The sequence below is a fragment of the Chenopodium quinoa genome, unplaced genomic scaffold (assembly GCF_001683475.1).
Source record: "Chenopodium quinoa cultivar QQ74 unplaced genomic scaffold, ASM168347v1, whole genome shotgun sequence".
Lineage (NCBI taxonomy): Eukaryota > Viridiplantae > Streptophyta > Magnoliopsida > Caryophyllales > Amaranthaceae > Chenopodium > Chenopodium quinoa.
In genome coordinates this window covers 232,581-245,212 of record NW_018742651.1, presented here as the reverse complement: position 1 = coordinate 245,212, position 12,632 = coordinate 232,581, and the positions used below count along the sequence as shown (strand labels likewise).

The window sequence follows — 12,632 nt, the reverse complement described above, 5'->3', positions numbered from 1 at the left end:
AACGCTAAATGAATTTATTAGTGTCTAGTCATTGTGTCTTGTTGATTGGTGTGTGTGCTTGTGAACAGGTGCAATGAGGTAAGTGTGTGTTGATAGATGAAAGCATGTTAGTGTGGCTAATTTACGCTTATGTACTCAGTTTTGCTGATTGAGTGTGTTTGTGTATTTGGCCATGTCTTTACCTTGGCCCTATGATGACCCATTTCTAATGGAGAGTAGTGGAAACAAGTAGAGATAAACTTTTCAGGTATTGAAGCATGATCATGATGGGGCATGAGAGAAGAGTGAATCTTACTAGTTTGCATTAGGTTACAAGGTGTTTTATGTTTTTTTTTTTTTATTTATGACATATTTTATGTGGACTAACACAAAGGTTTGGTTTTGGAACAGTTTTTGAATAAGGGCCTTTAATGGTTCCAAGTTGTAGTTTGATTTTATTTGACTTTGTTCGTTTGGTTTTAAACTTTATTTTCGTTTGGTTGACTTTTGAGTTGACTTGTTGGAACGGTTTTTAATTCTGAGTCTTCCGCTGTGTATCTTTGATAATTGCCTTAGCCGTTTCACGGTGGCGGTAATGTCTTAGTTATTCCTAAATCGTATTTTAAAGAGTAGAATGGGTATTTAAAGGAAAGGAATTTCTAGGATGTTACAGGCATTATGCAGGATTTTCCAGACAAACATCTTCCATTTCGGAAGAATAGGCAAGCCCCACAGGGATTTCCATCAGCTGTGAGGGAGCAAACCAGAAAGAGAAGCAAAGTGTTGCGACAGAATGTAAGAGTAAGCTGACTTGGTAGACAAGGAGCCATCCCGAGTGTATTTCCAGTAAATAAAATCATCAATCCTTGTCGTTGGTCTCTCTAACCCAAGAATAGAATCAGCAGTAACTGAAGGAAAAAGCTAAGATACCTAACCATGGAAGGGTTCCACACAGTCAAATTGGTTAAAAACAGCTCCGAAACGTAAGCAGGACGGATTTCTTCTAGAATCGACTCCTTAAACTCCACCTTAATATTAGGAAGCCAACAATCATTTAAAATACTAAGTCTATTCCATGAACCAACTTTCCAGGGAGCACCCTTGGATAACAATAAACCACCTTCTAACAATCCACGACTACCCCAAGAAGGTGGACCACCTTCATCTTTTAAGTTGTTTTAAGCTAATTAGGCTAAGCTGGCTTAATCTAATAGATATGTGAAAGGCCCAAATGTAAAATATAGTTAAAATATAGTTTTTTCTTACTTTTTTCGAGTTTTCTATGAAATTATTAAAAATTTAGAATTTCTTTTAAATGTTGTAAAAATAATGGAAAATATAATAATTGAGAGAGAATTGATCTGTGTATATTATTCCATATATTAGGGGTATACATTTATAGAATACAATAACTAGGGTTTGTTTAGATAACAATCAGCCCTACTAGATCTAGAATATTCCGGAATGATATAAGGATAATGGATATCCACACAATATTTTCATAACATTAAAAAAATTCTTAAATTTTCAGTCTAGTCTAGTCCGTTCTTGGACCGATGAACAGCCCTAGGTCCTAACTGATAAACAAGAACGTTGTTATATATACCAAAAATGATTTGGAAAATTATAAAATTGGAATACAACAAGAGAAGGTGTGAAGGTTTATTAAAAAAAATTAAGGAGATTAAAAAAAACTCATTGGTGATTTAAGTCACAGTTGTATCATAATTATACGAATTTCAAGCATGTTCTCATTGACTAAAATGAGCGAAACTGAACTGAAATTATTAGAGCTGAGCTGAATTGAATATTTTATATGAGAGAAGGAAATTAAGAGCTGAACTGAATTGAGGTGAACTTATTAGAGCTGAAGTAAACTTATTAAGACTGAACTAAACTGAAAATAATCTGATGAGAACAGGGCCTTTAATTATGCAAACTTGAAGCGTTGATATGTTGTTGTACTCCCAATTAAACATAGACTTCAAACAAATTACAAAATCTTCAAGAGAAGGTAAACCATATAAGCTTAGCATGCATGATACATGTATCAAACATGTAAGAGACAATACTTTAACATCCTAGATTACGAAATATCCCCCAAACATGTTTAGTGCGCAATTGGTTGCTATGACCACACTTCTTCTTACGGCAATTGGTAGCATTAGGCGAAAGTCGGGCATAACACTTGCGACATACCTTCTTCTTAAGCTTACTACGGTAGGCCAAAGCCGCTAAATCTCTTGGTACTAAATGCCAAGAGAAACAATATATGCCAGCACCACCACCAAGCCTCGACGTAAGGTGTAGGGTTGAGCCCTTCATAATGTTATAATACGTTAAAGTGTTGCCTTCTTCTTCACTTTCATCATTGTCATCTTCATGTAATTCTTTGTTACCAAAAAGAAGGCGTTGTTCGGGTATTGGAATTCCTTCATGGTTTTCGATCTTTGATTTTAGGTCGTGTATGGTGTTATTTGGTTCCACGTCTAGGGTTATGGTTGTCCCTGTTAGGGTTTTTACAAAAATTTGCATTTTTTTTGTTTGATGATCTCTTTTTTCTGAATGTTGGGAAGTGAAGAAGTCTGCTATTTATTAGTCTGATTTTATGACCTAATTTTGGGGGCCAAGCTTTTTATTTTTGGGTGAACTTGGAGTTCAAGTTTTTAGAAGAATGGTAAATAATAAATTCACTATATATATAAAAAAAGTTATATACGAAGTATGTAAAAATAAAAATAAAAAAAGTATTTATGCAATGCATGACATACAATTATTGATGATGTACATAGATGATCGCAAACTTGATCGGCCTCGGACAATGTCAATACACCTCGTTAGATAGGTATGGGACATGTTTTGGGGTTTTTTTTCATTTTTTGTGTACCTGTGGAGAGTTACGTCACTAAGACTGGTTTCCGATCGCCTGTACCTACAAAACAACGGAAGTTTCCAGTGGTTAGAGTTCTGCCTCCAACGATCAAGTTAAAAAGTGTTCGGAGTAAAAATGTGCGGAAAAGTAAATATCTTCTAGGACTCCGAGATCGGGTGTTTACTCTGTTTTGAGAGTAATAAATGATGTACTGATTGAACATGCCCCCAAAATGGGACAATCTCCCTATATATAGGGTCCTTGGGCCCTTAGCTAGGTCACGGAAACCTAGGACTGATGGGATGCGCCGTTTTGTAGCTTTCTAGGGAAATGGGCCTTGAATGTCATCAATTCCAATAGGGGTATTCGCTTGCCACGTGTCAAACCCTGGTAGGTCCACTTTAGGCTCTTTTAGGGTGACACGTGTCATGCTCTGGCTGGCCCACGTGGAAGACAAGTCTCACAAGTGGTTGAAGTTATTGCCAACAAACAGAGAGAGGGGTGTAGGTAATGTGAGACTAGTTACAACACTTGATTCAAAATCCTTGCATATACTAAATCGGTATTAAGGTGATTGATTGTGAAGGAGATTTGTCACACAACTTGTTTAAATTATACTATTAGGCTATGTTTGGATAACAAAAAATGGAAGGAAAGGAAGGGAAAGGGAGGGAGACAAACTTCCTTGTTTGGATAATATGTTAGGGGAGGGAAGGGGAGGGGGAGGGAGAGATCCATTTTCCCTCCTCCTTTAATAAAAACCATCCCTTTAAAATTGGAGAGATTTGGAGGGAAAATGGAGCTCATCATTTCCTCCACTTCCCCTTCCTTCCCCTTCCTCCTATTTCCCTCCCTTCCATTTCCCTTCTAATTTGTTATCCAAGCATAGCATAACCGAGAGAGACAGAGTAAATCCTTTGTGGATTATTGAGAAATGTGACTTACGTGTAGGACATTGTATAACCTGTCTACGATAATTGATAATATCTGGATGCGAGACGTATGCAGAGGAGGTTGTTAAAGATACCTAAGATATCTAGTTAGCTTGAGCCAGAGTATGTACGTTACTCCCATGTACACATGTGAAGCTGAATTCAAGCCATTGTTTGAGGAAAAATACTAGCAGTAAATAACTTGTGAAATGCTCTTTTTAAGTGCAGTTAGTTTCGGACATCAGCTGATTGGATCTTTGCTTCTGATGGCGATAATGCAGTCGCATGTTTCTTACAGTAGTTCAGCTTACTGTATGGTGTATTAACTGAAAACTTGGCTTTTTAAGGTAAGTTGAAGTGGACTCTCGTATTTTTTGCTCAAGCAAAGGTTAGTAAGTTAGTGGTTTCTCTATATTAGTTAAAAACCATTCTTAGTTTAGCCTTTGGATGTAGATAAAAGGAAAATGGAAGATGAACTGTGTAGTATGTACAGCTTCATATAATAATCGAAGCTAATTTTCATTGAATTTCTTTTTTTTTCTTTTTTTTTTTTTTTTCTCTTTTTGCAAGGAATATATAGTCCAAAGTATAAAAAAAAAAAAAACAATTCATGCTACATAATTACAATTTACTGAAATATTGAAACTAAGAGGACTCCTCTAGCTCTTTTCGGAAAATGGCACTAAAGATGCATCTATCTATGTTGTCTAGCAAACCTCTGGTACAGTTTCTGCACTCAATATGGCTGCACTTAACAACTCTTGGCTTCTTGATGCACCGAGGTCGTTTGATAATTTATTACATAACTGCACAAACAGAGAAAGTTTGTTAGTTCTATAACTTGGAAGCAATACACACGGAAATATCTTGATGATACAAAGGGAGATAGATATTAACCTGCCGATAAATTAAAGAATCTCCACAAGTTTTTCTCAATTCAACGACAAATAGCGAAGGACTAATCTCAAAAACCTGCAACATCATGGAAAGAAAGTGAGCAGGGATTGTTGGAAGATTTGTTTACTTATTCATATGCTTGACAGAATCGATTTGTCCAGTAAGCAACAATTATACTTACTTCTGCTGTAATTGAAAGGCTTCCTGGACCTCTGTGATCACTTTTTCCTTGCACCACTTTTAGCTGAAACAAATAAATTCGAAACTCAGAAAAAATACTTGTAATAACCTGTCGACCAAATATGTGGTTATTCTGTTAGCAAAAGAATTTTTTAGGGGTCAAATTATAAGGTTCAGAACTTACCCTCCTATTTTTTTTCTGAACTGAGTATCCCATTCCTGTTACGATATCCTCAATTCTCTCAAGCAACTCTATGTGCGAAAGATTGGAAGTGAATCTGATCTTCCTTTCGAAGACATCCTGCAAACATTTAACAAGCAACCATTAGCTCCTGTTTAAAACTTTTTTTTTGGATAGACTGTCTTCACATTAAGTTCGAATTAAGCGAAAGATTCATCAGTGTTCTCACCTCTTTCTCAAAAAATCCTGAAAGGTCAAGGAATGATGACATTCCAATTAGCTGAAACGCATTGATGTGTTTAGGAAGGCCAGGACTTTTCTCTCCATCAGACTGATTTATACAAATTAAAATTGCAAGCTATTAGCATCTTTTATGGGAATGTAATATTTTATGGAAATGCAAATGAAAGAAAGGGATATCAGTCATTACATCAACATTCATCGAGAAGGCTTCCTCATCTACATATACATCATCTTCTTCTTCTTCGGGATTTGAAGGAACATAGCCTTGCTTAAACCATTGATCTGCTTTGATCTCAGCCAATGTTATTCGGGTGACAGGGTTCGGGTCAAGAATCCTCTTTATCATCTTTTGTGCTCCAGAAGAGAGCCATTTTGGTATCTGAACATCTCCTCTTGTGATCTGTAACATCAATGACACACAACATCATAAAAAACCAAAGATAAATTAGAGTCAGATGACGGATTTTATAATCTAAAAAAGGGAAATACCTTTTGATAAAGGACAGCGAGATTCCTGTCATCAAAAGGAAGATAGCCTGTGAGAATGACATAGAGGATGACACCACAAGACCAAACATCCGCTGTAGCACCACTATATCCTCTATTAGCGAGAATTTCAGGAGCAACGTAATTTGGGCTCCCACAGGTTGTATGTAGCAAGCCATCACTCTATAAAAAAGAATGGAAAAGCTACCAGAGATTTAGGAGCTGAAGAGGGGTATTAGAGAATTTGACATCTAGTATCAATCATTATAGCTACTTACCCCGAAGTGTTGTGGTAATGCACTAAGGCCAAAGTCCGATACTTTTAGGTTTCCTTTTCCGTCTATGAGGATGTTCTCTAGCTGCAAAACAAAGTGAAACTCACAATTAAGCAAGTTGACATATCAAAACAAACTAGCAGAAGGCCTAATGGTAATGTCATAATCATGCTCCAACAAAAATCTTCATAGATGGTCTATATTCTAAACAATTTTGGACCTTAATTCTCTAGCAAAAAAGTGAAAATGACAAATAAACAAGTTGCAATGTCAACTGATCACATGTTGTGGAAAAACTCAACTGTGACATACATGTTTAAGCAAATGAAGTGAAATTTCACATCAAATAGAAGATATTTTGGCGTTAAACATTAATAAGCCAGCAATCTTACCTTGAGGTCTCGGTGAAAGACACCCCTGTCATGACAATAACTAACACCATCAATAAGTTGTTGAAAGAGCCTTCGTCCTTCCTTTTCTGGGAGTTTTCCTCGTGATGCCTACAAAATCATGACTTGATAAGGAATAGCAAAGAAAAAAAAAAAACTCAATTTAATATAAATTAGGATGCTAGTATAAGCTAGAATGCTTTGATAATGGATAGAAGAAATCACTTACAATTTTATCAAACAGTTCTCCACCATGCACATACTCTAGGACCATATATATCTTTGTTTTGCTTGCCAAGACCTGCATCATACCACCATATAGTTTAGCTCGGTCTGATGTCCAATTTGACATGGGCATGTAAATTATATGATACATCTGAGAGCACAATGCTGATTCTTATCCATTTTAAAAAATAATTAGACTGAGTCAACTGAAAATGAGCATGTATAAATTCATAATGTATGAAGTATTCACTATACCTTATAATGATTCATGAACGAGCCTAGCTAAATCACATAAATTTAGATACTATTCCATGCCCGTTACTAACCCCACACGGGAAAACAATAAAATTATTATTATTATTTTTTTTCAAACTAAAGAGAAGGCCCTACCACGCCAAAATCTCATACAAGTCAACTCGGCTAGTGCTAGTGTAAAGCAACACTAAAGTGAATAAAGAAGTTATTACGGGGTAAATGTAAAAATTACACCTTATTTAATGCGGAGTACTATTATACAAGTAATTCTAAAAATGGCAGTTTGTAAATTATAAAATCAATGGACCCCATTTAATAACTCAAGCCACTGTTTTATTAAATTTTCCTGTTATTCTGTTTTTTGGATGCTCTCAAATAATTGAATTGGATGTTAGCCAGACCGTATAAAGCTTCCCCAGGTAGAACAAAACAATTTGCACCATAGAAGAGTTTAAACACTATTTGAGATAGCTATGGCTTTATGAGTGGACCCCCAGATTTTTGTGGACTACTACTCACCCCGTGGTATTTCTGTTTTTGAATGGACAAAAACTTTTCAATTTTTTGGAAAGTCTATTTTTGACAAATTTTATTGACTTGTCAATGTAGTTATTAAAGTTAAATTAGAATTAATTACGATTAGAATGATTTAAAAAAAATGTCAATTTATATATATATGATTGTTCTTGTAACCTTACATCAAATAGATTCACACTAGATCACTTATTTACTTCTTCCCCTCTACATGCGAGCGAAACACACAAATTAAAGTTTTACAGAGATCATGTAACAGAAACATAAAAATGGAATCATGACAATGCGAGTCACGTAAATACAGAGATAACACATTGTTAAGAACAATTATGTACGGAATATTAATTTATATGAAGCTTTCAAATTAGATAAACCTAGCAACTAAACTAATCCGTAAAACGCAACGCATTTTATTGATAATCCGTGGACCCATTTGCCATATATAATAAATAAAATAATAATTGCAGAAATCAATTCATAGACAACAAAAACTTTCCATATAAAAACAATGTAATGAATTTCTGTTTGTATAAAAAAAATCACACAGCATCTATTTTCAGCAAACCCCAATCATCTACCATTCAACCCCAAGAAACAACCAAGTTCCAGTGGAGCCATATCGTGCATGATAAACACCACAATTGGATGATTGCTTTTGCCATTTATTTTTCATTGGACCCACCATGGGTCCATCATAGCACATGCAATATCCACTTCTTATGGTTCCACCACCTTCATTTTTTCATGAGAAGTCTTCATTATTGGACAATTTATTTTTACATTTATAATTCGCCGCTTTATCTTTTTATATATTACACGCTTTTATTATATTAATGACAATAAGTAACAGAGGGAGTACATACTATTGAGTATTAATCTCAATTTCTTCACACTTCATACTAGGGTAGTACAAGAAATAGTAATACTAACATACTACAAACACGCCTCCATAATTTATCACTAGTTCATAATTTTAATTTCACTAAAAACAAGAAAAACCATAGAATAAAAAGTTTTTTAAAAAAATGGTTTATATGGTAAATTATGTCATGTTGAAATGGATAGAATGAATTGGAAAGATGAAGAAATTTTCTCATATTTTAATGATGGTATTGTATCTTTGCTAAATAATTTTAATAATTGATTGGTCTGCCATAACCAGGATATTTCAAATCTACCATACCAACTGGCGTCATATAAAACGACATATTCACCAATAAAACTCTTCCAGCGGAGATCCAGAAGTTGCACCCTCAATTTTTGCTCTGTCATTTTTTTTAGCAAGACGGATCCTGGCGTATAAGTCTCTAAGGTGGGTCCACTACACGAAACAACTTCGATTTTCCTAATTTTATTAATAAAACAAATATTCTATGTATATTTGTACTACGTATATGTATCACAAACAATTAAGCAACTCCGATTGGCTATTAGCCTATTACGACATTTACGAGTACTCTCTCTGTCACATAAAATTGTCTCATTAGTGTTAGATTATGAATTAGTGGAATAATAATCCAAGGAGAAATCTATGGATTTAGTGTTGTTAAATCTCGTTGTCCACAAGAAACTTTAAAGGAAAGTCATTGAGTCTTACTAAAGTACTAATATCTCAAAATTGACGGAAATATAAACTCAAACCGGTCATGTATATATAACAAGCATAAGTTCATTACAAAACATCAAAACTCTATAAAAATATGATTAAATGTTAATTAAATGTGTTGGCTCAATACCTAAAAAAGATGCTCTAATTAGGGAAAAATAATGAGAGTAGTTCATGTCAAATAGTCAACTCCACCGGAAAACACCAGTTTAACAGTACAACAAAGATCTATAAAAGTGATTATAAGTCAATTAAAAATGTTTTGTTGTATTAAACAATGGTACAAAATAAAAAAAAATATAGGAAGAAGAATATACTCTGTAAAATCCATATCTTCTTTCATACAATCAATTAATTAAATAAAACTGTGTGCACAACACTTTTTATTAAAAAATGTCATCTACCCAAAAAGTGATAAAAGCAGCAAATTATGGTCAAATTTTGAATTAGTGGATAATTAAATTTAATGGCCCCAAAAACGGCAAATGAGAATTTGCCACGTGACGTGATAATAGCCGAGTAAGAATTTCTTCTGTTATTAAAAAGGCTAAAACTTTTTAAGAAAAAAAATACTGAAAATTATTTGGACGGCAAAGTTAACGAGTTACAAAAAAAGGTTTAACTTTCATGAGAGTAAAATGTGGAAAACGTGAATATGTGTCTCCATACTACTAATTTCCAACAACTCCATAGTGGTTAGATAAATATAAGTTAGAGCAAGTTTAGCCCCAACTCTTAAGATTTGGAGTGACATCATCTTTTTGAGTATTAAGATTTATACTTAAGACTTTTCCCATTTTTTTTCAAAAATTTCAAGTAAATCTCAAGTTGAGTCTTGAAATTTCAAGACTCAACTTAAGACTTGAGATTGGGATCCACTTCACCCACTTCACTTTTATTTTTATTATCCTTTTTTTTTTACATTTTTCTACATATAATATGTCAAATATTTAAGTCTTAGGGCTAAAGTGATTAATTTGTGCAAGTCTTAGTGAGTCTTAACAAGAATTTGATGACATCATTTTCAATGGGGACCACCAAAAATGATGTCACATTCAAGTCTTAAGACTTGGGGCTAAACTTGCTCTTAGTTTAGAATCTACAAAGATTAGTTTGCTTATTTACCGCTTAATAACAAATAATATTTGATCGCTTTCAGAAGGTAGCTCTAACCACTTGAGTTGTTCCTCACTCTTACATAGGTCTTTATTCTTGGTATACTTATATTAGGAATTGAGAACGTGTTTATGTTGTTTGAAGAAAAAATCATATAATGACAAGTGATACCAAAGAGAGAGAAAAAAAAAAAAAAAAAAAAAAAAAAAAAAAAAAAAAAAAAAAAAAAAAAAAAAAAAAAAAAAAAAAAAGACTATAATGAAATAATGAAAGCGTCAATTTGACTTTGTAGTTTTAAGGTATTGTGGAAACAATATATCCAACATTTTTGGAAAGTGATTTTGTAATTCTCAATTGTTGTGTATTACTGTACTCTTTTCGTTTAATAGTCTTATACAATACCAACCACAAAAAATGACAGAAAACATATCTTGGATTATAACTGTTGATAAATTAATTAATTAATGAATCAATTATACTTTGTATCAAAGAAACTCCTACATTAAAAAAATAAAAAAATAAAAAAAATAAAAAAAAATAAGGAAGAAACTACTTGGAAAATGACATATTCATCATCAAACTATAATCAAGGCTTTTTATTAGTCATAACCTAAGAATAAATTACTTGAATAATATTTTAATTTAATCTAAACTTTAGGTATGGTTTTTAGAGTTACCAACAAGCAAGGGCAAACACATGGTGGGGGAACTTAATAAGTGTTTCAACCTCTTCATGATAATTACGTTTAAAAAAATTTAAGTTTATTCTAGTTTATGGTTCACAAGCAATCCAAAATTTGCAGATTTAATTCACCTTATAATAATGTAATTTTTTTACATTAATAATAAAAATTAAACTCATAAAATATTCACATAACTTATTTATTTATTTTCCTCGATGAAATACAATAATTCAGGATATTTTTTTAGCAAGCTCAAACTTCAACAACACTAACATTTATGCCATCCACATTAATTGTCATTGATAAGATAATCCTTAAAAATGAACATGACATCTTATAATCTAAGGACGGATAATCCAAATCTTAAACATTCCTTAATTGTGTGAGAAGCAAAAAAAATAAACCGACAATGTTGAATTTAATTTTTAATATTTTTTTTTCAGTAGTTTAGGTAATTAGGTGTTCTAATAATAAGAAAAGAGCATTAGAGCGGATCATAATCCAGTATTATATATGGAAAAGTAAATATCAAACTTTTCATAAAAAAAAAGTATCAAATTGAGGATTGATGATAAAATGAGACATAGTTTAACGTCATTAAATGTTTAATAGTTGTACTTTTAATCGCAATCACAATACTTAAGATTAAGCTTAACGAAATATAAAGTGAAAATTAGAGTATCTCTAAAGTATAAAACAAAGTTTATTCTTTAATGTTGTTGATACTAAAGATGTGACAAGAGCAAGTAAAGGATCAAATGACCCCCAAAAAAAAACATTATTTATCCATTTTGAACTAACCCCATTACCATAAAGGCATAAACTACCACTTTATATGAATTTATACATAAATTTAATCCTAATTGGTATAGTATAGTAAGAAATTTTTTGGGGATTCGAGAAATTTACCTCGTATAATCTGACAATATTAGGATGTCTCAGAAGCTTCAAAGTAGCAATTTCTCTTTTAATCTGAACCAAAATCAACCAAAAAAAGTCCCAAAAATGAGGTTACAAATTTCCCAGAAATTAACATAAAAAATCAAACTCAATCAACAAAAAAACAATTACCCATTAAAATTAACATGAAAATGAAACATGGGTATTCAATCAATTGAAAAATTAATCTAACCTGATCTGTAATTTTGAGATTAAGAATCTTCTTCTTCTCCAAAATTTTAACAGCAAAAGAATTTCCAGTTTCAATATTCTTAGCAAATTTAACCTTGCCAAAATTCCCTTCACCTAAAAGTCGACCAAGTTCGTATTTACCCAATCGCATTCCCTTATTATCACCCCGTCTTTCTTCCTCTACCTCTCTCACCATCTACTTTTCTCTCTCCTCTGTTTTTTGCTCTGTTTTAATGGTGAGAGAAAATTGCAGAGGAAAAAATAGAGGGGAAATTTGTGGCACCTTGAACTTTAATTTTGTTGGGTTGAGAAATTAATTAAAAGATTTGTGTATAAATATGTAAATAGAAGTATGTTGTTTGTTTTAGCTTTTAGGAGTTGGAAAAAAATTAGAGGGAGTGGCGTATAAAAATGGGGTGTCAAGATTCTGCTATTTAACATAATCGAGGGAGAGAGAAAAGGCAGTTGTCACGACTCACGAGATTGGTTACGTGGATTGACCTTTTCGATTATACAACCACTCCGTATTTTGTTATTTTTACTTTTACTTTTTTTAAAAAAAAATTATATTGGTAAAAGTAGAGTCGTATTTCCTTTGTTTTTTTTATTATAATCGCAATATTTTGACTAATATAAATGTTAATGCAC

General features: G+C 32.8%; 2 protein-coding genes across 2 annotated transcripts; both read right to left on the bottom strand.

Annotated features, from left to right (window-relative positions):
- Positions 1-655: 655 nt before the first annotated feature.
- LOC110721999 (ubiquitin-60S ribosomal protein L40-like) lies at positions 656-2,514 on the bottom strand. The gene is made up of 3 exons (XM_021901223.1): positions 2,179-2,514; positions 915-1,007; positions 656-727 (listed from the first exon to the last, which is right to left on the bottom strand). The coding sequence occupies exons 1-3, from the start codon at positions 2,512-2,514 to the stop codon at positions 656-658; spliced, it is 501 nt and encodes a 166-aa protein (XP_021756915.1).
- A 1,750-nt stretch (positions 2,515-4,264) lies between these two features.
- On the bottom strand, positions 4,265-12,403 carry LOC110722042 (CBL-interacting serine/threonine-protein kinase 1-like). Its single transcript, XM_021901266.1, has 12 exons — positions 11,986-12,403; positions 11,763-11,825; positions 6,664-6,735; positions 6,438-6,545; positions 6,049-6,129; positions 5,774-5,953; positions 5,472-5,684; positions 5,271-5,372; positions 5,045-5,161; positions 4,862-4,924; positions 4,681-4,755; positions 4,265-4,589 (listed from the first exon to the last, which is right to left on the bottom strand). The coding sequence occupies exons 1-12, from the start codon at positions 12,178-12,180 to the stop codon at positions 4,491-4,493; spliced, it is 1,368 nt and encodes a 455-aa protein (XP_021756958.1). The 5' UTR covers positions 12,181-12,403; the 3' UTR covers positions 4,265-4,490.
- Between the last annotated feature and the right edge of the window lie 229 nt (positions 12,404-12,632).

Excerpts from the sequence above, each read along its gene's own strand:
- LOC110721999 (XM_021901223.1), bottom strand. The coding sequence starts at position 2,514 with ATGCAAATTTTTGTAAAAACCCTAACAGGGACAACCATAACCCTAGAC. Across the intron at positions 1,008-2,178 it reads GTAGTAAGCTTAAGAAGAAG|GTGGAGTTTAAGGAGTCGAT; the intron begins GTATGTCGCAAG and ends CCTAATATTAAG. Across the intron at positions 728-914 it reads CTGTGTGGAACCCTTCCATG|CTGATGGAAATCCCTGTGGG; the intron begins GTTAGGTATCTT and ends GCTCCCTCACAG.
- LOC110722042 (XM_021901266.1), bottom strand. The coding sequence starts at position 12,180 with ATGGTGAGAGAGGTAGAGGAAGAAAGACGGGGTGATAATAAGGGAATG. Across the intron at positions 6,736-11,762 it reads ATATTGTCAGATTATACGAG|GTCTTGGCAAGCAAAACAAA; the intron begins GTAAATTTCTCG and ends GGTATGATGCAG. Across the intron at positions 5,162-5,270 it reads CAGGATTTTTTGAGAAAGAG|GATGTCTTCGAAAGGAAGAT; the intron begins GTGAGAACACTG and ends AAATGTTTGCAG.